The sequence below is a fragment of the Microtus pennsylvanicus genome, chromosome 11 (genome assembly GCF_037038515.1).
Source record: "Microtus pennsylvanicus isolate mMicPen1 chromosome 11, mMicPen1.hap1, whole genome shotgun sequence".
Lineage (NCBI taxonomy): Eukaryota > Metazoa > Chordata > Mammalia > Rodentia > Cricetidae > Microtus > Microtus pennsylvanicus.
The window spans coordinates 10,021,157-10,047,275 of record NC_134589.1 but is presented as its reverse complement, the minus strand read 5'-3'; the positions used below and the strand labels follow the sequence as shown (position 1 = coordinate 10,047,275).

The following is a 26,119-nucleotide window of genomic DNA, read 5'->3' as shown; positions in this document are numbered from 1 at the left end:
TGATTGGCGTGGTGTGACCTGTCTTGTTTTCCTTGTTCCAGCAACACTGCTTGAGAAGCCTGTTGAGCCAGCCTCACGTGCCAGAGACACAGCAAGTGTACCTCAGTGGCCTGCTTCCAAGGCTAAAGCAAGGTAGACCCTGTTGGCCCCTTTCCTGCACTATGCTCCATCTTGGCCAGTGCACCATTAATGTTGGGAGATTGTACTTCTCCCCTCAGCCCTGAGTATTGATGGAATCTGAAGGCCTGGCTCCTAGTCCTCCATCTGTTACTGGTCATCCCACGCTCCTCTGAGCTTCAGTTTCAGTAACCCTGAAGAAAGAGGATGGTTCAGATCACTGCCTTTCAGATTTGTTCAACCCCTGAGAATGAGAACTCCACTTTTTGCCTTCTTTCCATCTAGGTGGGGTGGGGCACACCTTTATTCCTGGTAGAGACGGGTAGATGCCTGTGAGTTTGAGGTCAGGTCTACATGGAAGTTCCAGGCCAACCAGGACTACATAGTGAGACACTGTCTTAAAAGCAAGGAGAGAACCGGGCAGTGGTGGCGCAAGCCTTTAATCCCAGCATCTGGGAGGCAGAGGCAAGCAAATCTCTAAATCTCTCTGAGTTCGAGGCCAGCCTGGTCTACAAAGTGAGTTCCAGGACAGGCTCCAAAGCAACACAGAGAAACCCTGTCTCAAAAATATCAAAGCAGAGGGAGACCAAAGAAAGAAAATTATGATTTTCTCTTGTTTTAGACAAGATTATTTGGATTTTGTTGGCTTTTTTTCTTTTTGTTTATTTGTTTGTTTGTTTGAAAACAGGGTCTTGCTATATAATCATACTGGCTTAGTACTAACCATGTAGCCCATAGTGAACTAGTCTCAAACTTGGAGCAATCCTTCTGCCTCGGTCTCCCAAATACTGGAATTACAGACATGTACCACTATGCCCAGCTTTAACTATAACTAACTTTGTGTGTATGTGTATGTATGCATATGAAGGCCGGAGCTGGTCTTTTGGGTATTTTCCACTGTGGTTCTCCACCTTATCTTTTGAGACAAGCTCTCTCATTGTGTCTGGCACTCAACAGTTTGCTGGACTGGTTGACTGGGAGCTCCAGGGATTCTTTTATTTGCATGCCCCTCTTCTCCCTACCCAGCACAAGGGTTGCAGACATACAAGACCTTGCCCAGTTTTTTACATGGGTGTTGGGGACACGGATGCTTAAGATGCTAACTGAGCAGGTGTTTCACTGACTAAGCCATTCGTTTGGCCCCAATATTTCCCTTCACATTTATTTATTAACAATTTATATTTAAAGAACTTCACTGCTTTAAAAAATAGAAAAACAATTTAAGTAGAAAAGATCTATACTGTGTGGTCTGTGGATTTTGTTTTGTTTTGTATTTTTGAGACAGGGTTTTTTTATGTAGCCTTGGCTGTCCTAGAACTCACTGTGTAGACCAGGCTGGCTTCAAAGTCACAGATATCCACCTGCTTCTGCCTCCTGAGTGCTGGGATTAAAGGCATGTACCACCACACACAGACATATGTGAGATTCCTATTTTTTTTTTAAGATTTATTCATTTGTTATCTATCTGCATGCACAGAAGAGGGCATCAGATCTCACTACAGATGGTTGTGAGCCACCATGTGATTGCTGGGAATTGAACTCAGGACCTCTGGAAGAGCAGGCAGTGCTCTTAACAGCTGAGCCATCTCTCCAGCCTTGAGATTCCTATTCTATTGCTGTCCTCCGGAGAAATCTCTCCCAAGTTCACTCTGACACTGTAGCCTGCCCACAACTCTGTGAGACAAGGTCTCGTGTATTCTAAATTGGCCTAAAATTGAGTACGTACCTGAGGGTGACCTGAAGTCCTAATCCTTCTCCCTCTACCTCCAAGTGGCAGGATCGCAGGTATATGCCATTACACCTGACTGGCTTGCCTCCCTCCCCTCCCTGCCCCTTCTCTCATTTCCTCTCCCTTCCATTACCTGATGCTAGGATTGACCCCAGGGCCTTGAACATGCTAAACACATGCTGTAGCACTGAGTTACACCCCCAGACCCAAGTCTTAACTTTTATAAATCACCTAATGGCTTAGTCATATAGACTGCTGCTGATGTCATCTCTTTGCAGATCCCTCCCCAAAGACAGTGTTGAAGGGCCACTGGGAGCTGATGCTGAGGTGAGCCTGGTCCATTCCCCAGTCTTTAACCTTTGTGCTTGTCCCCAAAAAGTGAGACTGGAGTGGCCTAATAGCTCTTCACAGAAAGCTTTAGAAGTTCCTGCAAAGTTGGCTTGTTTTGTTTTATTTTGAGGTAGATTTTCTCTGTGTAACCCAAGCTAGCCTGCAACTCAAGCCTTCTGCCTCAGCCCAAAACAACAAGATCGGGGATTACAGATGTACAAACTCATATATAACTTGGACTCCCCTCCCCCGCCACATACACACGTTTTTTTGATTTTTTGAGACAGGGTTTCACTATGTGGCTCTAGTTGACCTGGAACTCACCTTGGAGACCAGGCTGACCTCAGTCTGGAACTCAGAGAAATCTACCTGCCTCTGTCTATAGGTGCTAGGAATGAAGGCATGTTTCACCATGCCCAGCCTTGTACCTGATTCTGTTTGTTTGTTTTTTGAGACAAGAGTCTCCCTTTGTAACAACCCTGGCTGTCCTGAAACTAGCTTTTGTAGACTAGGCTGACTTTAAACTCAGACATCCACCTGCCTCTGCCTCCCGAGTGCTGGGATAAAAGGCGGGCACCACCACCACCCGGCCTTGTACTTGATTCTTAAAGTAGAGTAATGTCCCTGGACTGCTGAATGGACCCAAACAGCATCCATTTCTTCCTTGCCAGAACAATGAGCTCGATGACAGAGCGCTCCCAACTGCAGAAATGGGTATCACCTCTTCCCATGAGACAGCCAAGCTGACTAGGTGCATGATGAGGAAGTGGTCTGAAGGCCTGTGGTGGAAATAGCTTCTGCAGTTAGGACAGACACTGGGAACACTTCTGGGGCTCCACACACAGGCAGGTTTGACTTCAGAGAGCTGGTCCCTGGAGATTGGGGAGCAAGAGACCCTCCTGTTTATGCCTCATCAGTTAAGCTCTCTGCCCCTGCTGAGCAAAAGCAAGATTATTAGGACTGGGAACCCCCAAGCCTGCTGGATCCTGACTGACATTAGTTTCGCTGTGTCTTCACCTGTGGCCTAGGTCTCCAGCGTCTCGGATGCAGACCCGCAGGTCTTCTTGCAGAACATGAAGGTAGCCAAACAGCTTCGCCCCCTTCAAGGCTGGGGTAGGTGTGGGATCCCAGCAGGTCAAGCCAGGGCTTCCCAGTCCTGTAACTTCTGTATAGCCCTGGGCATCTGGAGCCTGGGAAGTCTGCCACAGGCCTCTAGTAGGAACCATAGACTTTCCTAGCTGGGACCACCTGGGGAAGTAGATCAGGGTTAAAGTTTCCTCTAAAGTCTGTTCCTTGCCTTTCCTGTGTTTTTCCCCAGATTCCCTGTCAAAATCTCTTCCCTCTTATCAGATAAAACTGGAAATAAATCTGAATCTTCAGAGAATTGTGGGCGTCAGCCACCTCTGTTCTGTCTTTTTTTTTTTTTTTAGTTTTTCGAGACAGGGTTTCTCTGTAGTGTTCTGTTTTCACAGCCAGCAGGACTGTGTCTCATTCTGCCATGGTCTCCGGGTCAAGGCAGAGCTCTTGGCTGCAGACTTGTAGAGCCCTGTGTGCATCTCTCTATCCATTTGTCTCTCTCTGTGTTGACTTGTGTCTCTCACTGCAATCTCATGCACCAGTTCCCACCCCGCCCACTCTGCCTGCCTTTGGCTCCATTTTCTTTTCTTTTTCACCAGTTTCCTCAGTTTCTTTCTTTCATCCTCTCCCCTGGTGCCCAAGCCTATAGTCCTCCACCCTCCAAGCCTGTAGTCCTCCACCCTCCAAGCCTGTAGTCCTCCACCCTCCAAGCCTGTAGTCCTCCACCCTCCAAGCCTGTAGTCCTCCACCCTCCAAGCCTGTAGTCCTCCACCCTCCAAGCCTGTAGTCCTCCACCCTCCAAGCCTGTAGTCCTCCACCCTCCAAGCCTGTAGTCCTCCACCCTCCAAGCCTGTAGTCCTCCACCCTCCAAGCCTGTAGTCCTCCACTCTCCAAGCCTGTCAGCTCTGTGCTGCCACAGAAAAGCATTCCATCACCAGGGACATTTCTTTTGGGATGAGGTTGGGAGCAAGAGTTGGTTTGGCCTCTGATGAGGGTGGCAGATGGCAGCAGGGAACTGTATTGGTCACATGGCCACATTTTGAAGCACAACAAAGGAAGATGGTGGATGTGGTTCTGGAGTTCTTTTCAAGACACTGCCCCCAATGACTCAGAGGCTCCTACAAAGCCCCTACTTCCTAATACCACCTCCCCAAGCCAAGACTTTCATATCATCTGAACCATAGCCCCTTCCAGAAATCAGGCTTCTTTCCCACTGTCCTAGGACCTGGATAGCATGGACGATGATCTCTTTGGTCAGATGAAGTCTCATCCACCATCTGGCAAAGGACCTGCAAAGGGTTCTGGGAAAGAAGTGCCTAGCAATCCCAAGCCTGCTGGCACATTAACAGCGAATGAGAAAGGTACGCGGAAGTTAGCGCTGTGTCCTGTGAGTTTTCTGTGCTGTCTTAGTCACTGCTCTATTGCTTTGAAGAGACACTATGGCCAAGGCGACTCTTAAAAAGAAAACATTTAATTAGAGCCTGGCTCACAGTTTCAGGGGGTTGGTCCATTATCATCATGGCAGGGAGTATGGAGGCCCACATGGTGCTGGCGAAGTAGCTAAGAGCTACCATCCTGACCCACAGACAGAGAAAGAGAAACACTGACTGGGTCTGGTTCACACTTTTTTTTTTCTAATTTGTATATTGCCATGTGGTTGTGGCCTACCGGTAAGGTTCCATCCAGCGTCCAGCGTCTGTTTCCTTCTCCCTGACTCCGCCTACTTTCTCATCCTCTATCTGCTTAGATTCACACCTTGCCCTATTCTGTGCTGCAATAGGCCCAAAGCAGCTTCTTTATTAACCAGTGGTATTCAGAGCACAGAGGGGAATCCACATCACCTCCTAATCTTTGTAATCCTTCCAAACAGTTCCACTCTCTGATTACTAAGCATTCAGATGTATGAGCTTCTGGGAGCCATTGTCATTCAGACCACCAATGTGCCTTGGATGAAGAGGCCAAGCAGCCAACTGTGTGTGTTTATGTGGGGAAAAGGTCTGATCCGTTCTTGTTTCTGGGTGACTATTGCTGTGAAGCTTCACCATGACCAAAGCAGCTTGGGGAGGGAAGGGTTTGGCTCACACTTCCACAACACTGTTCATCTCAAAAGAAGTCAGGAAGAAACTCCAACAGGGAAGGATCCTGAGGCAGGAGCTGATGCAGAGTCCACAGAGAGATGCTGCTTACTGGCTCATTCCTCATGGCTTGCTCAGCCTGCTTTCTTATAGAACCCAGGACCACCAGTCCAGAGATGGCACCACCCACTGTGGGCTGGATCCTCCCCCATCAATCACTAATTTAAAAAATGCTCTGTAACAGTGGGTCTCAACCTGTGGGTCCTGACCCCTTTGTTGGTCAAACGCGTCTTTCACAAGAGTCGCATGTCAGACATCCTGCAGGTCGTATTTACTTTACAGCTGATAACAGTTGTGAAGTAGCAATGAAATAATGTTGTGGTCGGGGTCAGCACAACACGAGGAACTGTATAGAGGGGTGCAGGATTAGGATGGTTGAGGACACTGCTCTCCAGGCTTATGGAAGCATTTTCTTAATTGAAGTTCCCTCCTCTCAGATAACTTTAGCTTGAGTCAGGTTGACTAAAACTATCTAGCACAGCTCTTTTACAGCTGCTAGAGGATCATTTTTATCTAACATGGAAAGTCTGGGCTGGGATATGGCCTAGTGATAGAGCACTTGCCCCTGCATGGCTTCCTGGATTTTACTCACACTGCAAAAGGGAGAAGTGTGGCGCGGCTTGGGAATCCCCCGAGCCAGCGATTGGTGGTGAGGGGTGGGAGTACCTTCCAGTCATGTCTCCCTCCCAGAGGTCCAGGTGAGGAGTGGGTGTATGGATTGCTCTATGACTGTGCTTACAGCCAAGAACCTCAGTTTGTCAGAACAAAGTGCCTGCTGTCCCTGGCACTCCAATACAGGGAAAACCTTGGGCAGGAAAGACTCAGTTCTACGACTGCCTTCTCTCTTCTTCCTGTAGGGGACACCATTGCCACTAAGAAGCCACCTCTCCCTTCCAGCAACTTTGGGCTTCAGTACAAGAAGTTTTCCTTTGAAGGTATCAGAGTCCCCTTTTCTGGACTGCTTTGCTTGAGAGCAGCCTGGATGCTGCTGCTGAAGGCCAAGTCTCTGTGTGTCAGAGGAGCAGAGAGCTGTTCATGATTAGGAACTAACTGCTCTAGCAGCCAAGATGTTTGAGGAACTTACTCGTAAAGACTGTGAAACCAGGCTTCAAAGTGAAGGAAAAGGTCCCTTTTTCTTTATGAATGGATTCATGCCTTAGGGACATTTCTAGGAGTCCCAGGGTTCACTCAACTCCCTATGCCTTGCTTAAGCCCCTCTGCGCCTACCCTACCCCATAGACCCCACTGTGGATGCTGAAGAGCCTGTTTACCCTCAGCTTCCAGCTTGGCTTACCTAAGCAAAAGACAGCAGTCTGACCTTTGTCTTTGTTTCTGGCCATGAGACTTTGAAGACCCCTTGGCGGGACTTCTCTCTGATGAGGAGGAAGGAACTGCCAAGAAGCCACCCATAATGGAGAGTAAGCCTGCTTCCAAGAGCCCCAGCATGGCTGCAAGCCAAGGTAGGAGAGGCCTACTTATGGTTCCAGGGTGGGCAGAGTCATGGCAGCTTTCTAGTACAGAGCCCAGACCTCAGCAGGGCAGGCTCTAGGACTAGGGAGGTGAATGTGTAATCTGGGGTGGGGTTAGAGTCAGCGTCCCTGAAAAAACCAGACAAGTGCAGATGGTTGTCTTCCCCCTACCCCATTCAGTCACCCAGTATTGGGCCCTGCTTTTCTTTCTTAGGTCCTTCTGTTCCTCTGACTCCTGGGGATACTCCTATCCGGAAGAAAGAATTGCTGTTTGACGAAGGGGACGACATCATGACCACCCTGGGTTTTGAAGACAGCCCCAAAGCAGAGAGGAAGAAGACCGGAGACCAGTAAGAATCCTTATGAAGTAGGGAGTCCCTGGCCAGGGAAAAGCTCAAAGGTTGCAGCAACATGGGAGCCCCATGTCATGGCACGGTCCTTCCATACCTGTCCCACAGGGAAGGGCCCCTTCCTGCTCGCTCGAAGCTGGATGAACTGCTGGGACGAGGAACAGCTGCCAAGCTCCTTGCTCGTCCAGGCGCTGGGGAGCACAAAGAGTTCAAGCTAGACAAGAAGTATCAGAAGCCAGAGGGTGAGGACGCCTGGAGGAGGGTGGGGGGAGTCTGTACTGGCTGCAAGATTGCTGTTCTCTCTCTGTCTCCCCCACATCACATTTTTGGGGGGGTTGGTTTGTTTTTTGAGATAGGGTTTCTCTATATAGTTCCTGGCTGGCCTGGAACTCACTGTGTAGACCAGGGTGGCCATGAACTCACAGGAATCTGCTTGCTTCTGCCTTGTCACGTGTTGAGATTAAAGGTGTGTGCTACTGTACCCAGTTTTTTCCTCTCTTTTGAGACTAGCTTCAAATTCATAATAATTCTCTACCCAAGTGCTGGGCTTAAAGGTGTATTCAGCTCAAACCACATCCTTAACAAAAGCTTCCCTTCAGAACACACATTCTGAACTCTCTCACAGAGACAGCTGTGTCATGAGATAGCTTACCCATAGGTGGTCTAACACTGTGCTGCTTTCTATAGCTGCTGTTTGATTGGCCTCCACTCATTCATCTGGCTTCCCTCGGTCTGGAGATGTCACCCAGTGGTAGAGCATTTGCCAGATCCTGTAAAAAGTTTGGCTTTCCTTGTTCTAGATCATGTTCATACCCTTTAATTTACAGACAAAGAAGACAGCTGGGATGATGAGATCCTCACCTTTGGAGCTTACCAGCCCACTGTAGCCTCCTCTGAGGGCAGGCAGTCTCGCCGACAGTCGGTCAAGTAAGTGAAGACTCAGGGAGGTCAGCCTCAGGCACAGGCCTGTCCCTGTAGCCTTCCCCATCCACCTAACGGACATGAGTCTGCAGGTGCCTAGGGGAGAGGGAAGCTAGGAACTCCCAACAGTGCGGGCGTTGAGTGGACTGGCAGCCCTGAGCCCTGAGCTCCTCAGCAGGGAAGGAGGAGGTGGGCTTGCTTCTGCTGATGCCCTGAGTATCGTGAAAGGCTGTTTTGTCACAGCCCAAGGACTAGTACAGCCACCACCCTGAGTCAGCAGTGGGGCTCCTCCTTGCCTTCCAGGAACCCTGCCTTTGGCTTTGTCCTCATAGCACACACTCCTCATTTGCAGCAGAAATAGACTAGCAACCAACTTTCTGGAATTTGTAATCTTTCTCCAAGTATATGTTTTCGTTTTAAAAGGATTTGGGTTTTTTTTTTTTTGTGTGTGTGTGTGTGTGTGTGTGTGTGTGTGTGTGTGTGTGTGTGTATATGAATGTTTTGTCTGCATATATGTCTGTGCACTATGCATGTACCTGGTGCTTCAGGAGGCCATAGGAAGATGTCAGATCTCCTGGAGCTCAAGTCCTTATGCTTATATGACAACTAACCTGTCTCTCTAGCCCTTTTTGTTGTTGAGACAGACTGGCCTCTAACTCCTGTGTAATCAAGGATGACATTGACTTTATCCTCTTGCCTTCACTGGGCAGAATGCTGGGACAACAGGTGTACGCCTCCATCCTGGTCGGCTGTGGTACTACAGATGAGCTTAGTATATGCTAGACCTGGCGTCTGCCAGTTGAGCCTCATCTCCAGCTGCTGTAGGATGTTCACTGTTGTTCACACTGTTCTGACACAGTCTTTGTAGCACAGGCTAGCTTTGCACTTACAGCAGTCCTGCTACGGCCTCCTGAGTGCTGGGATTACGAGTGTGAACCACTAAGCCCAGTTTGCTATGGGCCAGATATGCGCCCCCTCAACAGCAAAGAGTAGAGCTCATATTGGGGCTAATGGGGTAATGGGTTGGACTTCCTCCCCTGTCCAACACTCTCTTCTCTGTTTTGAAGCAGGTTCTTGGGAGAAGGTGGCTCAGACCTTAAGGGAGAACCTAGCTTCAAACAGAGCCCTCCCCCTGCTTCCAGCCCCATCCACCCCAGGAGAGGAGGAGCCGACTGGTTAGGCCTTAAGGATGATGACCTGGACCTGCCGGATCCCTCTCCTGTTCAAAAGGCTCAACAAGGAGACTCAGCCATTTTGACACCCTCTCTACCCCCCACTACAAACCAGCACTCAGCCCCAGAGCCACACTCTGTGCCAGCTGGACTGCCCTCAGCCGCAAAGCCAGCAGCCAAGGGTGCGAGGCCCTCTCCCAAAGCCAGCCAGGCCTCACCGAAAACGTCTGAGGAGAAGGACGACGACTGGCTGAGCCATGTCATTTCTCAGAAGAAATCCCACGGTCTAGCCAGAGAGGAGCATGCTGCGCCCTCTAAGGGCCTGAACTCATTGGGATCATCGGGTCAGACCCCTTCTAGCAGGTATGGGCATGGGCCACCACGGTTGGTGGAAAGGATTTGGCAAGGCTGAGGGGCTAGCTTTGCCCACCTTACCTGCCATCCTCTGTTAGAGACACTGTTGTGGCCACTGATGCCAGCTCCGCTTTGCTGCCAGGTGCTGGTGACACCCATGCCCTGACTGCTGTGGGGACAGGTACTGACTGGATTGGGCAAAACAAAACAGAGGATGTTTTGAGGTATCAGGATTCACTGTCTGTTTGTCTGAGCTACAGCCTTGTTCACAGTACCAGTCAAACTGGCAAAGAAACCCACTGTGCCAAATGTAGGTGTTTCTGTCAGCTCATTAAAAGTGGCTAATGCATGTATAAATTGAGCTTCCTGTATCCTCTTGGAAGCGTTCGAGCAAATGTGGAAGCTGAGAGGCAGCTCCTGAGAACGATAGAATGGCTGTCCATTCCAGTGAGGCTGGGGGGTGAGTGACCCCTGTAGGCGGGAAGGGGAAGGGGCCAACAAGGCCAAGTCCAGAGGAAACAGTGACAAACCTTGCAACCAGAACCAAGCGGGGGAGATTGTGTGACTTTGTGAGAGTCTTGGGACACCACCACCGTGTCCTAGACGTCCTAGAGCTGGTGTGTTGGGGGAGAGCAGTTTTGACAGTGACTGGAGATTGAAGGGAGAGCTAAGAAAGAAGGGGATCTAATAGAAGAGAGTGATCCAAGGGTTAGCTGTGGGGAGGGGTGATTGAGCCGCACTAGAGTCCAAGACTGAACAAAGATAAATGAAGGATGCAGCGGTTGAGCTTGAACTTAGCTCCAGTGTGTGTGACGTGCCCCTGGGTGCTGTGATTAATGGATGCCGAGGTGGGCAGCAGGCCCACAAACTCTAGGAGCCCAGCCTAGAACACAGTCCAAGAGGCAGGAGAAGAAGACTGCCGTAAGCTTCATGCTAGGGGCATGTCTGGGGCTGTCTTTCTGTAGCTTACCATGAGCCTTCACTTTTAATATGGACTTTCCTCAGCCAACCTGTTGCGAGCACTCAGGCCCTTGAGCAGGCCGCTGCTGGAGAAGCCTCGGGAGCAGCTACACAAGGGATTGCAGCTGTCAGGCCTGGCATCACAGGGTATGTCCAGAGACAGGGCTGGGAGGGCGTGAGGGTAATGGGGCCAGCCCAGGCCTCCTTTCCTGGATAGATGATGACTATGCTGGGACCCAAGGTGGCTTGCTGACTCTGTCTTGTTCCGCGTCTATGCCTAGATGACAGAGATGTCTGAGGGCACATACCACCTCCTTTACCAAGCCACCAGTGCAGCCGATCCTTCGGTCCAGTAGAGTACCAGCCCTGAGACCTTTTCACCCAGTATTTGAATCCAGTGTTTTTCTTTGCTTCCCCTTCTCTACTTCTGTCTGACACAGAAGCCGATCAATGTGCCCTCATCTTTGTCCCCAGAGCCGCCATGAGTTGGAGCCCAGCCACTACTGTCCTCCCTGTCGGTGACCCCAAGACGGGAATGGCCTCTGCCTCTGGGGACTTCTCTAGCAGAGGTTTGTTTCCTTCTTTGGAGTTTAGTCGTGGGTGAGGAAGAGGTACCTTGAGCTCCTTTGGGGGACTCTGGAAGATGAGTGACAGGGACTCTTCCCAGATCCCCCGGCTCCGCAGTCCTCTGAACCTTCTTCTCTTTTCTGTTGTCAAATTTTCAGAGCCTGCAGTTTATGTTCCACATTCCCAGGACCGCACGGGGCTCTCTGTGCCTGTCCAGGTAGGGAAGGTGGACAAACAGGTATAGGTTTTGGGCCCAGAGAACAATTCTCCCCTGCCCCAGGAGCTGGACTTGAACATTCTGCTAGAGTATATCCCATATATCCAGTAGGCCATTGCCCACTCGCTCTGGTGTCCCTCATTAGCCCTTCCTGGACTTTTAGCCTCTCTACTCCCGAGTGGAGGTGGCTATAACTGCCAGCATCAGTAGGGAACTGGAGCTGGCTGCTGTGCAGGAGCAGCTTGGGATGTTCCCCTGAGAAGGCATTAGTACAGACTTGGCATTGTACTCAATTGTACTCAGGAGGCTGAGACAGGAAGAGTACCACATGTTTGAGGTTGGCCTAAAGCTACATAGGGAGTTCCAACCCAGCCTGGATTCAAGAGGGGTGAGGGTTGCTCTCTAGAGGAAGCTTGCCTGGCGTGTGCAATACCCAGGGTTCAGTCCCCAGTACTGAAAAAAAAAGAGAAAAGAATGTAGTCTTAGTTACTGTTACATTCTGATCCTTAGGCAGCAGAACCAGAGAAAGAGATGCTGGGCCTGGCATGGGCTTCAAAGCCCACCTCTAGTGACCTATCTCCTTCAACAAGGTCACATCTACTCCAACAAGGCCATACCTGAATCTTTCCCAAACAGTTCCACTGAGCAGGGACCAAGCATTCAAACATGAGCCTATGGGGACAATATCACTCAAAGCACCACCATGTTCCATCTCACACAAACACCTGGACTAGAAGACTAAGGTAGAAAATCAAGTTTGAGGTCAGGCCTGGGCTATAGTTCAGGCAGGCCAGCCCCTGACTACAGCTGTCCTGTTGTTGCGCTTGAAGACATCCCCATCTATGCATCTTCCCACTGCATCGCTGGGCCTGGGAGGTAGGACAGCCAGGAGTAAGTCCCTGAAGGGACCTGACTGCAACCAACTGTCACCTAGGCCTATTGGCCCGACCTAAAGGGCCAGGTCAGAAGCTACTGTCATAACTGAGCCATTTGTTTCTCTCAGGCTAGCGATGGCTCCTCACAGAGGAGGATGTCCTTGGGGAGGGAGGCTGCTCTGTTTGCTGACCAGAGCTCTGATGACTTCCTTGCAAGGCCAAGGCCTAGAACTTGCCAAGATCCTGTTCTGCTAGAACTCTGGTCTCTAGGTACCTTAAAGGATGGCCAAGATGTCCAGGTGTGGAGGCGGAGGAGCTCAGCAAGAGGCCTGTCAGCTTCTGGTTGGAACAGCTCTTATCCTCTCCCACAGCCCCTGCTCCCAGAGTCTGTGATGCAAAGTCTGCTGCCAGGCTCAGGATACCAGAAGCAACTCCTGGCTGCCCAAGGGCAGTTCCCAAGCAGCACTGCCCAGCTTCAGGTTGAGCTGCTGCAGAGCCAGACCAAGCTGGCCGAGCTGGAGGCCCAGGTGAGAGCTGCAGGGCAGTGAGGGCCACTGTCCTGGGAAGCAGTTGGAGGCATCACCAGGAGGGAGGAGGGGCTGAATGCACAAAATGTGAATTGGCTGCTTGAAGATCCCTACCACCCTCGCTTCACCCATGCCCAGGTGCGGAAGTTGGAGCTGGAGCGGACCCAGCACAGCATGCTGCTGGAGAGTTTGCAGCAGCGGCACCAGGCCGACCTGGAGCTCATTGAAGATGCGCACAGGTATCCGCTGTCTCCAGTCTTGGGGGCTGCCCGAGCTCATGTTCAGATCTCCTGGGCCCCAGGATCATGTCAGTGTGCTCCGTGAGACCCTCTAGGTGGGTGTTCTGTTGACAGAAGCCGCGTCAAGGTACTAGAAGCATCCTACCAGCAGCGGGAGGAGCAGCTCCGCAGAGAGAAGGAGGCGCTGTCAACTCAGCATGCGTCATACTGCCGGGAAGCTGAGCAGGCCAGGGCTGAGCTCATAGCCCAGCACCAGCGGCAATTGGCCCTGGCTGCACAGGAGAAGGACCAGGAGGTGGCACGACTTCGGGAGCTGCAGCAGTAAGGAGCTCCAGGACTGACAAGAGGATGGGCAAGGGCTGGGGAGTAGGCTTAATGAGGATTGGCCGGCTGACAGCAGTGCCCGGGAGACCACAGTGTGGCTCTACAGCCTGTGCATAAGCTTGCCCTTCCCTTCAGCCCATTGAGACGGAGGCTCAAGGTTGAGCACACCAACCCACTGCCTCTCATGGGTAGGGTTCCACCCACTCTGCTGGAATGGGGGGTCTGAAAAGTCATGCATTGAGCCTCTCTGGATGGGAATGGAACTAAGAAAAGACTCTGGAGGGCAGAGCAGCCCATGGGCGAGCACAGAGGGCTAGGCACATAGCTTCCTCCTGTGCTGAGAAAGGGATCCTTTGCTGAGCAGCAGGGTGGATGTGCACGTGGCATGGAAGCCATGAGAGATGAGACAGAAGAGCCAGGAAACTGAGGCTCTGCCTGAAGGAGGAAGAGGAGGAGATGGTGCTCAGAGGCATGTTCCTTTCATAGTCTCTGGTGTCATCTGTGGCCCTGCTCACAGTGACCCTTGGCCTTCCTGGCCTCTGCTGCTGTCCCCTCAGGGCATCCATCCTGGAGATGCGCAAGGACCACGAGCACCAACTGCAGAGGTTAAAGATGCTGAAGGACCAAGAGATCGATGCTGTCACCAGTGCCACCTCCCATACTCGGTATGTGTGCTACCTGGTGCTGCTTGCCCAAGGGTTGGGCCTGGTGTCCTGGGCGTGCCCGGGATGAGATGCCCTGATAATCCTTCAGGTCCCTGAATGGCATCATTGAGCAGATGGAGAAATTTTCCAGCAGCTTGAATGTGCTGTCCTCCCGCGTGGAGGCCTCCTACCTCACCACTTCACAGGAACGGGAGCTGGGGATCCGGCAGCAAGATGAGCAGTTGCGAGGTAGCCCCTCTCTGTAACTGAGACCCCCATGTTAGGAAGGACGGCAGTCAGTGAGCACCCTGTGTATTGCCCCCAGCTCTGCAGGAGCGGCTGGGCCGGCAGCAGCGAGACATGGAGGAAGAGCGGAGCCGACTCCAGGAGGTCATTGGGAAGATGGAGGTGCGCCTGAGTGAGCAGAGCCGGCTCCTGGAACAGGTGAGGCTGTCCTGGTGTACAGGAAATCTTCAGACCAGGGCCGCCTGTGATCTCAGCCACTCTGATTTGACTCTAGCCAATAGGTCAAACCCATGCGCAGCCATTCTCTCCTCCACTCAAGCCGGCAGCGGCCAAGGCTTGTTCTTCCTGTCTCTTCCTCTTCTGTGTTCAGCCCTACGCTGGGTCCTCCAACACCTGCTCGTTAAGCCACCCTGCAGAGTCCTCCACCATCACTGTACTTCTCTCTTCCTCCTGTCACTCAGATCTGTCACATCACCCCTGTGACACTGGGATGGATACTCTTGACTAAATGTCAGTTAACCCCTTATGTGACAACCCTACATGTCATTCATAGATGAAAGTGAGCTTCGGTCTCCTTTTTTTTTTTGTTTTGTTTTGTTTTGTTTTTCGAGACAGGGTTTCTTTGTAGCTTTGGAGCCTGTCCTGGAACTAGCTCTTGTAGACCAGACTGGCCTCAAACTCACAGAGATCCGCCTGCCTCTGCTGGGATTAAAGGCGTGCACCACCATCACCTAGCTGTTTTGTTTCATTTTTAATGTGTGTGGGTGTTTTGCCTTTGGAGGCCAGAAGAGAACATCATATCCTCTGGAACTGGAGTTACAGATGGTTGTGAGCTGTTCTGGGGTACTGGGAACTGACCAGTCCCCTGGAAGAGCAGTCAGTGCTCTTAACTGCTGAGCCATGGTTCTAGTCCCTACGCTTTAGTCTTTAAGGAAGACTAAACTTGCTGAGCTTCTCCCCTCACGCTTACAGAAATGGTGGGTTCCCAACATGTGTGACTGATAGGTAATGGGTCAGACCTGGCAGTTCAGGGCAGGGCACTCCTGAACCTTCCCTGTGGTATAGTCTGACCTGAGTACTGGAGCCTCCTAACTCAGAACTGCAGGAGCTGGACCTGGGCAGTACCTCCCAAGCACCTGTCACTTCATGTTTTTTTGGAAATGAGGGGTTTATGACTTAGCCTGAGAGAAGCCAGATTTGCCCAACTCTTTTGGAACAGTCTGGTCTGCTCCTAGAGTAGAGAGCCAACCCTCAGCTCTGTCCTGGGCCTTGCAGGAACGCTGGCGGGTGGCTGCTGAGAAGTCCAAGGCAGAGTCTGCACAGCGCAGCCTGGAGGAGCAGAGAAAGGTCATGGTCCAGCAACTCTCCATGGAGAGGGAGGAGCTGGAGAGAGCCAAGGTGAGTCCAGCTCCACCCTCAGCTGTTGACCCCACCATTCCTGCCTGAGGACACTCACACTCCCCTCCTGCCCCCACGCAGAGTGCCTTGCTAGAGGAGCAGAAGTCAGTCATGAACAAGTGTGGGGAGGAGCGCCGGCGCCTGGCAGCAGAGTGGGCCGAGTATTTCACACAGCAGAAGCTGAGTAAGGAACGGGCCGAGCGCGAGGCTGAGAGGGCGCTCCATGCGGACTCCCAGAGGGAGGGCACCATCATCAGCCTGACCAAGGTAGGGCTCAGAGCCTCAGTGGCCCTGCCTCCCAGCTGTGTGCAAATGATCCCAGGCCTAGGAAATAAGAGCACACAGCAGGACATTGCAAGAAATTGGAGCAGCAGTCAGCACCCTGGGTAACTTCCTTTTCTCAGGCACTGTGCATATTTCTTATTGCTAGTCGGTTCCTTTGACTCGGATATGTAAGCGATAAAAGTGATATTAGAGACACTGGACATACTGAATTTACATGACTTGTGTGGGGGCCCCCAAGCTGGGCTTCAGGCTTCTCTGATCCATGTCCAAGAAGCCCCTTGCTCTACTGTCCACTGCCAGAGGTGGGGGGGAAGGAGTCCCCAAGGGCTGTCTGGAGCCTGGTGTAGCTCTGGATGGGGGACCTCAGCATTGATTCCACCTTCTCAGGAGCAGGCAGAGCTGACAGTAAGGGCCTGTGAGCTCCGGGCCAAGGAGGAAAAGCTGGCTGCTGAGAGAGAGGCTTTGGAGAGAGAGCGCCAGGAGCTTCGGCTGGAGAAGGACAGGTTACACAAGGCCAGCCTGCGCCTCCAGGCCCGTGCACAGGAGCTGGAACACATGAGCAAGGTGTGTCTTGGAAGGGCTGTGGGATGAGCCACCATGTGATTCTAGCTAGCCCTGACCCATGGTCTCGCTGCAGGTGGCCTCCAAGAAGTATGAGGAGGGTGAGCAGGCCCTGCAGGAGGCCCAGCAGATGCAGTCTGAGCAGCAGGGCCGGCTGCAGGCAGTTCAGCGGCAGCAGGAATGGCTGCGGCAGCAGGAGCAGCGTATGCACCAGGCAAGTTCCAGTCCCCACTCTTCTGTCCCTCAAGCCCACCTGCCTGTCCTTCTCACTGAGTCCATCTTTTGGGGGTTGGCGCAGGAGCATCTGAGCCTGGCGCAGCAGAGGCTGCAGCTGGACCGTGTGCGGCAAGATGTGCCCTCCAGCCTTCCAGGGCTGCGCTCCACAGTTGAGGGCCCTGCAGTGGCCAGCATGGATGGTAAGTGACTCCAGGAAGATGGGACACAGTGGGAGTAGCAGTGGCGGGACCTCCTCCAGCCACTCAATAGGGGCTGCTTGAAGCTATTTATTTGAAGACAGGGTCTTGCTTTGGAGCCCAGGCTGAGTTCAAACTCAGATCTTCCTGCCTCAGCATCCTGAATGTTAGATTATAGGTGTGTCTACTGTTGCGCTATTGAGTATCTCTCTAGCCCCACCCCCTTTATTTTGTTTATTTTTGTTTTGTTTTTCAAGACAGGGTTTCTTTGTGTAGCCTTGGCTGTCCTGGAACTCGCTTGGTAGACCAGGCTGGCCTCTAACTCACAGAGATCCACCTGCCTCTGCCTCCCAAGTGCTGGGATAAAGGTATGCGTCACCAGCTTTGTTTTCCTTTTTGAGGGGAGTTTTGTTGTTTCTGGTTTTGTTTCGAGACAGGGTCTTACTATGTAGCCCTGGCTCTCCTGGAACTCACCAAGTAGACAAGGCTGGCCTTGAATTCACAGTTAGAAATTCTCCTGCCTGTGTTTCTTGGTGCTGGGATTAATGAGCCACCACACTTTTTTGCTGTTATTTGTTTGTTTTTGTTTCTGTGGAGTCTGACCTTGTAGACCAGGCAGGCTTTGAACTCAGATTATTCCTCCTCCCTCTGCTACCCCTGTTAGGATTGCTCTGCCACCACAGGCTCCAAGTATTCTTTCTTCCTTGTTCTTTTGTATGTAGGTCTGTGCACCCATGCATCTGTAGAGCCCACAGGAGGTTACCAGGAGTCTGCTCCAGCACAGTGTGCCTTGTCCTTTTTAAAGAATGTTGTGGGGGATATTCTGTACTGGAGGAAGGCATCAGATCCCCTGGAACTGGAGTTACAAATGCCTGGGAGCTGCCATGTGGATGCTATGACTGGAACCTGGGTTTTCCAGAGTCTCCAGGACATGGGGCCAGGCTCTTCCCGTGTATGCAGTGTGGGTATGGGTCCTGCAGGAAAAACCAGGCCTCTCAGTTTTCTCCCTGACATTGGCTCCTGCCTTTCTTGTCAGCCATCCAGGCCCCTGCTCCCACCATTCCTCAGCATAGCCAGACACCTGCTGCCTCAGTGCCCACACACCTTCTTGCCAAGCTGCTGCTGCTGAAGCACACAGCAGAGCAGGTGAGTGCCGCTGGGCTCGGGTTCTCGGGTGAGTGCCGCTGGGCTCGGGTTCTCACACACACACATTTATAACGGACTGTCCCTCCAAGGCTCTAAGGAGGTCTGGCCCCTGCTCATAAAGGGGAAGAATAGACCACTAGGCCCGGGGATTTGTTAAATGGTAGAATGCTTGTCTAACTTGTACAGTGCCCTGGTTCAATCCCCAGTAATACCCCCTGTTAAAATTGGTTTTGAACCAGGTGATGGTGGCACACATCTTTAATCCAGCACTTGGGAGGCAGGTGGATCTCTGAGTTTGAGGCCAGCCTCGTCTACAAAGTGAGTTCCAGGACAGCCAGGTTACACAGAGAGAAACCCTGTCTCAAAAAAATCAGAGAGAAAAAAAATACAGAGCCTGCAACTTTCACCCCAGCACTTGGGAGGCAGAGACAGGTAGATGTCTGAGTTCGAGGCCAATTTGATCTACATAGGAAGTTCTAGACCAGCCAGGGCTACACAGTGAAAATCTGACAGGAGGAAAAAAAGACAAGAGGCGGCAAACTGCCCACATAGCTAAGACCTGTTCTACAAGAGATCAGCAGTGCCCTCTTAACCTGCAAATAACCTATGATGTCAGTGGCAATGGCGGCCACTCAAGGCGCAGGTCCCACATGGTGTGCTCAGGCTGAAGACTGCATGTGCTTCGTGAGCTTGCCTTTCTCACAGCCCTGCAGAGCCATAGCCTTAGTCTTTTCCTTCCTGTTTGCTTTTTGTTTGCTTGTTTTGTTGAGATGGGGTCTCTCTCTGTAGCCCAGGCTAGCCTTGGATTGGCATGCGGTCCTCCTTCCATTGCTGGAACTACAGATGTGAGCCAGCATGCCCAGCTATGAGACAGTCTTATCAGTTTGTAGATGAAGACACTGGCCTAGAGACATGAGGTCATTGCTGATAAATTCCAAGACTCTCAAGTCCTTGCCAGGACTGACATCATGGCCTGTCTCATTCCATGCCTGAGCTCCCACGTACCCCCACTGCTCCCCAGTGCAGGGAGTTCCTCAGCGCAGGCTGGCTCTCCAGGGTCAGGAGTACCCTGCCAGGGCACAGAAGTGTGAGCGCTCACCTGAATCTGCCTGCCTCACAGGACCACGACTTCTTGGAGAATGAACAGTTCTTCCTGGAAACTCTGAAGAAGGCGCCCTACAACATGGCATACCATTCTGCCTGATGATAGCCAGAGCCTCCTCAGCCAGCCGACCCAGAGCTCCCCCTCCCCGGAGGAGGCTCCTAGGAAGGTGGCGCACTACCCAGAGCCTGATTACAGCTTTCTGTGCGGACAGAGTATCTGTGTGTTCTTCCCAGCTAAGGGGCAGCAGGTGCCTCCCTAAGGGAGCAATGACATCAAGGTCTTCTTACCACCAATCGCCCACTCCTGTCCCATAGTAAGGCCCAAGATCATCACCCCCTTCTACAGGGCAGCCACTGGAGAGTCTCATGCCTGGGCTTTTCTCAGGGCACTAGAGTGGGACACCATGAATAGTCATCTACTTCTCCCTGACTGAGAGGTCCCTTCCCACTAGGGAATAGGGAGAAGGGCCTCTGAGCCCCATCTCATTCCCATTACTCCCTGGTAACTAGCCAACTCAACATGAACACACTAGCTCCTTCCTCCCATCCAAGTCTCTACCAGAGGTGGGCGTGGGGAGCTGTAGACCCGAGGGTATATGGAGAAGCAGAGGAGGGAGGAAGATTTCAGGAGCTGGAGCCTCTGCCTGGAAATAAGGTACCCTTGGGGCCTGTGAGGGACCACACAGCTGAGCTGCTGCTGCTCCTCCAGTCTTTGGTATGCCAAGCAGGGTATCAGGAGTTGGCAGGGGAGGGGAAATGATCCGTCAGACCAGGACAGAAGGACTCAGAAAGAAACCACAGTTGTTAATACAGCAGCTTGCATTCAGAGGGTGCTCCTCGCTTTCCACCTGAGCAGGTGTGCCCACAAGAGCAGGGGCAGAGGAGACACATGAAGATGTGATCGCAGGAACGGGCAGAGGAGACACATGATGGTGTGATCACAGGAACAGGGCAGAGGAGACACATGAAGGTGTGATCACGGGCAGAGGAGACACATGAAGGTGTGATCACAGGAACAGGGCAGAGGAGACACATGAAGGTGTGATCACAGGAACAGGGCAGAGGAGACACATGAAGGTGTGATCACGGGCAGAGGAGACACATGAAGGTGTGATTGCAGGGGCAGAGGAGACACATGAAGGTGTGATCACGGGCAGAGGAGACACATGAAGGTGTGATCGCAGGGGCAGAGGAGACACATGAAGGTGTGTTCACAGGAACGGGCAGAGGAGACACATGAAGGTGTGATCGCAGGGCAGAGGAGACACATGAAGGTGTGCCCACAGGAGCAGGGCAGAGGAGACACATGAAGGTGTGATCGCAGGGGCAGAGGAGACACATGAAGGTGTGTTCACAGGAACGGGCAGAGGAGACACATGAAGGTGTGATCGCAGGAGCAGGGCAGAGGAGACACATGAAGGTGTGCCCACAGGAGCAGGGCAGAGGAGACACATGAAGGTGTGATCACAGGGGCAGAGGAGACACATGAAGGTGTGATCGCAGGGGCAGAGGAGACACATGAAGGTGTGTTCACAGGAACAGGGGCAGAGGAGACACATGAAGGTGTGATCACAGGAACAGGGCAGAGGAGACACATGAAGGTGTGATCACAGGGGCAGAGGAGACACATAAAGGTGTGATCGCAGGGGCAGAGGAGACACATGAAGGTGTGTTCACAGGAACAGGGGCAGAGGAGACACATGAAGGTGTGATCACAGGAACAGGGCAGAGGAGACACATGAAGGTGTGATCACAGGGGCAGAGGAGACACATGATGGTGTGATCGCAGGAGCAGGGCAGAGGAGACACATGAAGGTGTGATCACAGGAGCAGGGCAGAGGAGACACATGATGGTGTGATCGCAGGAGCAGGGCAGAGGAGACACATGAAGGTGTGATCGCAGGGGCAGAGGAGACACATGAAGGTGTGATCGCAGGAGCAGGGCAGAGGAGACACATGAAGGTGTGCCCACAGGAGCAGGGCAGAGGAGACACGTGAAGGTGTGATCGCAGGGGCAGGGCAGAGGAGACACATGAAGGTGTGATCGCAGGGGCAGGGCAGAGGAGACACGTGAAGGTGTGATCGCAGGGGCAGGGCAGAGGAGACACGTGAAGGTGTGATCGCAGGGGCAGGGCAGAGGAGACACATGAAGGTGTGATCACAGGAGCAGGGCAGAGGAGACACATGAAGGTGTGATCGCAGGGGCAGAGGAGACACGTGAAGGTGTGATCGCAGGGGCAGGGCAGAGGAGACACATGAAGGTGTGATCACAGGAGCAGGGCAGAGGAGACACGTGAAGGTGTGATCACAGGGGCGGGGCAGAGGAGACACATGAAGGTGTGATCACAGGAACAGGGGCAGAGGAGACACATGATGGTGTGATCACAGGAACAGGGCAGAGGAGACACATGAAGGTGTGATCACAGGGGCAGAGGAGACACATGAAGGTGTGATCACAGGGGCAGAGGAGACACATGAAGGTGTGATCACGGGCAGAGGAGACACATGAAGGTGTGATCACAGGAACAGGGCAGAGGAGACACGTGAAGGTGTGATCACGGGGGCAGGGGCAGAGGAGACACGTGAAGGTGTGATCGCAGGAGCAGGGCAGAGGAGACACATGAAGGTGTGATCACGGGGGCAGGGGCAGAGGAGACACATGAAGGTGTGTTCACAGGAACGGGCAGAGGAGACACATGAAGGTGTGATCACAGGAACAGGTCAGAGGAGACACATGAAGGTGTGATCACAGGGGCAGAGGAGACACATGAAGGTGTGATCACAGGAGCAGGGCAGAGGAGACACATGAAGGTGTGATCACAGGAGCAGGGCAGAGGAGACACATGAAGGTGTGATCGCAGGAGCAAGGCAGAGGAGACACATGAAGGTGTGATCGCAGGGGCAGGGCAGAGGAGACACGTGAAGGTGTGATCGCAGGGGCAGAGGAGACACATGAAGGTGTGATCGCAGGGGCAGAGGAGACACGTGAAGGTGTGATCACAGGAGCAGGGCAGAGGAGACACGTGAAGGCGTGATCGCAGGAGCAGGGCAGAGGAGACACGTGAAGGTGTGATCGCAGGAGCAGGGCAGAGGAGACACATGAAGGTGTGATCGCAGGGGCAGAGGAGACACATGAAGGTGTGCCCGCAGGAGCAGGGCAGAGGAGACACGTGAAGGTGTGATCACAGGAGCAGGGCAGAGAAGACACGTGAAGGTGTGATCGCAGGGGCAGAGGAGACACGTGAAACTGTGATCACAGGAGCAGGGGCAGAGGAGGAAGGTGTGAGAGGGTGAGCCAGAGTCTGCCTGTGCTCCCCAGAGCTATTCTCAAAGGAACCTAATTCTCTTGGGCCCTTAAACTGCTCTATTCTTTGCTATTCTATTTTGTTTTTGCATTGCTGGGGACCGAATCTGGGGCTGTACACATGGTGGGTAAATAAATGTTCTTACCCTTAGTTGCCCTTGAAGCCCATCCATATGTTCCTATTATCTAGGTCCTTAGAGTTTGCTAGGGCCCACTGAAATGTATCCTTAGTTATTAGAATGTTTTTCCTGGCCAGTTGTGGCTCACATGTGTAATCTCTGCACTCAAGTGACTGAAGAAGTGGGACTGCCTTAAATTTGAGATGGAGTCTGAGCTACAGAACATTCCCAGCCAGGCCAGCTGGACTGCAGAATAAGTGGTGGCGCACACCTTTAATCCGAGCACTCAGGAGGCAGAGGCAGGTGGATCTCTGAGTTGGAGGCCAGTCTGATCTACAGAGCAAGTTCTAGAACAGCCAAGGGTGTGTAGAGAGACCCTTTCTCGGAAAAAAGAGAATGAAATAGAGTGTTTGCTTTACACTGCTGTTATTTTGGAAAACAGTCCACAGAAGAGGCAGGTAGTCCTGCAGAAGGCTGACCTAAAGTGGTCAGGCACAGGCTTCTGTGACCTTATACCCTTTCCTCTGGCACCTGCTGTCCTTTGGGATACCTGGAAGGGAGTAATTCATGACCTCTGCCTCAAGGGTGGAAGAGGACACTTGGGGATTACAAACCCTTGCACAGGACAAGTAGCAGGGCCTGGGCTTGAGTTCCCACAGGGGAAGAGGATGTGACACACGGGGCAGTTGGGATGCTGCTGCTCTAGCTGGTGCCCATAAGGACTAAACGAGCCTGGGACTCAGTGCTCTCAACACATAAACAGTCGTGAGTTAAACCTGCGTGGAGAGTTGTGGATCTAAAGATGGGCAATCAGCTGGCATGTACGGGGCCACCTTGCATTTTTGTTTGCCACCACCTGAAGGGAAAGTGGGTGACTTCCAGCACATGGGAAGGAAGGCACTACAAAGAGTGTCCCAAACACCCTGGTCTTCCTAAGTAGTGAAGCGAGCTGAGACTTAGCAGGTGAAGGCAGCCTAGTGTTATGTTGTTCAGGAGTCTCACGTGGCTGGCTGTGGTGGTAAACACCTGTACTCCCAGCACTCAGGAAGTTGACTGCAGGCTTGTGAGCTCTAGGAGTCTGGGCAACACTGAAAGACTTCGTATTTAAAAAGAATAAAAGAGATGGTTCCATGGTTAAGAACACTTGCTGTTCTTGTAGAGGTTCTTGGTTCCTTTTCTAGCACCCACATGGCAGTTCCCAACCCTCTGTATCTCCAGCTCCAGGATATCCAGTGCCCTCTGCTGACCCATGTGGCATCAAGCATACACATGGCATGCAGACATACATGCAGGCAAAACACCCACAAACATAAAACCTTGACAAGTTTGAGCTTATCAGGGTAAGCACTGCTCACTGACGCTTTATGAAGGACTCCTGCATTTCTAAGTGTGGGTGCCAGGAGGACATTGGGTCCCCTACAGGCAGTTGGGAGCCACCAATGTGGGTGCTGGAACCTAACCAGGTCCTCTGGAACAACAGCCTGTACTCTCAACCAACAGCAGAATCATCTCTCCAGCCCCACGTTCACATATTTGAAAACCAGTCGTGGCTGTGAGCTACAAAAGACAAGAGGGGACAGGAGTGACTACGAGAAGCGTGTGTGTGTGTGTGTGTGTGTGTGTGTGTGTGTGTGTATGTGTGTGCAGTGCACGGGAAGGGACAGAGGGCAGAGCTGCACCTTACTGTGCTCCTAGGGACCCGAACATGCATCAGAAAGGAAGTCGTGATGAGGAGCCCAAATCTCTGACAGCCTGACATGGTGGCAGCATCACTCAGATGAGTGGTGCCCACATGCCTGTCATCCCAGCGTTCAGAAGACTGCTATAAGAGGATTGTTATGAAGCTGGGCTGTGGTAAGGTCTTTATCACCTTTAATCCCAAAACTTGGGAGATAGAGTCCACCCTGGTCTACAGAGCGAGTTCCAGGACAGCCAAGGCTACACAGAGAAACCCTGTCTCAGGGGGAAAAAAAGATTACCATGAGTTCACGGCTAGCCCGACTACAAAATAAGCGCCAAGGTAGGTAGGGACACATAACAAAACCCTAACTCATTTAAATTTAATATTGTTGGAGCTGTTGCTTCTACTCAGAATGTATGAATTCACACTTGGCCTCTCAAACAGTTGAAATCCAAAGCCCCATTCTTCAGAGCTGCCCAGACAAGCAGAATGAAAGTGAAGAACAGACCGCCTGGGTGAGCAGTGAGTCTCCACCCTTCCTGGAGATCCTCTGTGTCTTCAGCCGTACAAGGGCAGAGAAAGGAGCTTAGAGGCTAGTGTACAGCAAGTGAGATCTTCTAAACATCCTGCAGGATGCCTTTGGTTCCCCTAACACTCGGCAGGAACTGTTCCATAAGTATCAACTCCTCCGGGCAAGGCTCTGGTGTCCCTGACCTGTGAGAGCCAACACTTGCTGGACAGCAGGTGCTCGCTCGCTGTTGGAGGAATTGGAAGTGATGGTGAGTACCAAGAAAACACGGCACATCAAGTTGCAGTAAGACTAAGCACCTCCCCGTTAAGGCTGGGCAAGGCGACCCAGTATGAGGAAGGTCCGAAAAGCTAGTAAGAGTTGGAGACAGCCCCTGCTCCCACTGATAGGAGTCCCACAAGAGGACCAAGCTACACAACTGTAACACATGAAAAGTGCCTAGGTCGCTGAACAGAAACAGGGGACCTGGACTGGGAGGTGGGAACAGAAGGGGGTGGGAGGAGAGGAGGGAAGGGGAACTACACCTGGGATAATAAATAAATAAATAAGAAAGAAGGTTTTGGTTTTTTGTTTGTTTTTGGTTTTGTTTTTTTTTTTTTGTTTTTTTTTTTTTTTTGGTTTTTCGAGACAGGGTTTCTCTGTGGTTTTGGAGCCTGTCCTGGAACTAGCTCTTGTAGACCAGGCTGGTCTCGAACTCACAGAGATCCGCCTGCCTCTGCCTCCCGAGTGCTGGGATTAAAGGCGTGCGCCACCACCGCCCGGCTAGAAGAAGGTTTTTTATGTACAAAAGTGATGAGCGAGGTTTAGCTGTCTGGAAGTAATGAAATCTAAGATGTGGTCGTTTATGCTGGAGGGTCGCATAGCTGCTAGTAAAGCAACTGATTGCCATCAGCCTGGACTTGAGATGTCAAGACTTTCTGGAACCACTTCGAGGCAGGCAGGTCACTGAGTCATAACAGCACTACGTGCACCCTGTGGTCTGGGGAGAAGCTGAGAAAGTGAAGCTTTGCTGTATTGGAAGTTTTAGTTCCAGGGCTGAGTTCTGCGGCTGAGACAGAAGCAGATAGAGACCACCAGAGCTATGAACTGGAGACGAGCAAGAGATAACAGATACGCCAGCGTGCAAATCCTAACAAACCTAGAAAGTGAGCGCTGTTATCACCTGTCTTATTCCCAACTCTGACTCCAGAATACTTCCCACCAATCCCTGTGTCATGGGATCTCCCGGGTCAAAACCCATAGTTGTTCTTGGAGCTATACGTCCGTGCTACTGCCCAGTGGCAACTCTCAGCCCAAGTGCAGCTTGTAGTCTTGTCGCCCTGGGAA

At 52.0% G+C, this 26,119-nt stretch overlaps 1 protein-coding gene across 10 annotated transcripts in view; it reads left to right on the top strand.

The window, feature by feature from the left end:
- Fbf1 (Fas binding factor 1) overlaps positions 1 to 22,537 on the top strand; it is a 28,361-nt gene extending 5,824 nt beyond the window's left edge. For 3 of the 10 annotated variants that reach the window (XM_075990127.1, XM_075990126.1, XM_075990128.1), the window contains 26 exons: positions 42 to 132; positions 2,125 to 2,173; positions 3,205 to 3,255; positions 4,476 to 4,614; positions 6,246 to 6,323; positions 6,732 to 6,848; positions 7,072 to 7,207; positions 7,316 to 7,449; positions 8,035 to 8,134; positions 9,196 to 9,663; positions 10,660 to 10,761; positions 11,089 to 11,183; positions 11,340 to 11,398; positions 12,645 to 12,800; positions 12,939 to 13,039; positions 13,154 to 13,360; positions 13,921 to 14,028; positions 14,117 to 14,256; positions 14,333 to 14,451; positions 15,529 to 15,651; positions 15,733 to 15,918; positions 16,324 to 16,500; positions 16,574 to 16,711; positions 16,796 to 16,913; positions 17,947 to 18,056; positions 19,177 to 19,376. In XM_075990127.1, coding sequence (XP_075846242.1) covers positions 42 to 132; positions 2,125 to 2,173; positions 3,205 to 3,255; positions 4,476 to 4,614; positions 6,246 to 6,323; positions 6,732 to 6,848; positions 7,072 to 7,207; positions 7,316 to 7,449; positions 8,035 to 8,134; positions 9,196 to 9,663; positions 10,660 to 10,761; positions 11,089 to 11,183; positions 11,340 to 11,398; positions 12,645 to 12,800; positions 12,939 to 13,039; positions 13,154 to 13,360; positions 13,921 to 14,028; positions 14,117 to 14,256; positions 14,333 to 14,451; positions 15,529 to 15,651; positions 15,733 to 15,918; positions 16,324 to 16,500; positions 16,574 to 16,711; positions 16,796 to 16,913; positions 17,947 to 18,056; positions 19,177 to 19,260 — 3,386 coding nt within the window. In that variant the 3' untranslated portion in view covers positions 19,261 to 19,376. Of the gene's footprint in view, positions 1 to 41; positions 133 to 2,124; positions 2,174 to 3,204; positions 3,290 to 4,475; positions 4,615 to 5,123; positions 5,249 to 6,245; positions 6,324 to 6,731; positions 6,849 to 7,071; positions 7,208 to 7,315; positions 7,450 to 8,034; positions 8,135 to 9,195; positions 9,664 to 10,659; positions 10,762 to 11,088; positions 11,184 to 11,339; positions 11,399 to 12,644; positions 12,801 to 12,938; positions 13,040 to 13,153; positions 13,361 to 13,920; positions 14,029 to 14,116; positions 14,257 to 14,332; positions 14,452 to 15,528; positions 15,652 to 15,732; positions 15,919 to 16,323; positions 16,501 to 16,573; positions 16,712 to 16,795; positions 16,914 to 17,946; positions 18,057 to 19,176; positions 20,439 to 20,592; positions 21,460 to 22,374 lie in introns of those variants that run through there. The other 7 variants (XR_012912242.1, XR_012912243.1, XM_075990131.1 and 4 more) reach the window with 5 other exon arrangements.
- The last annotated feature ends 3,582 nt before the right edge of the window (positions 22,538 to 26,119 follow it).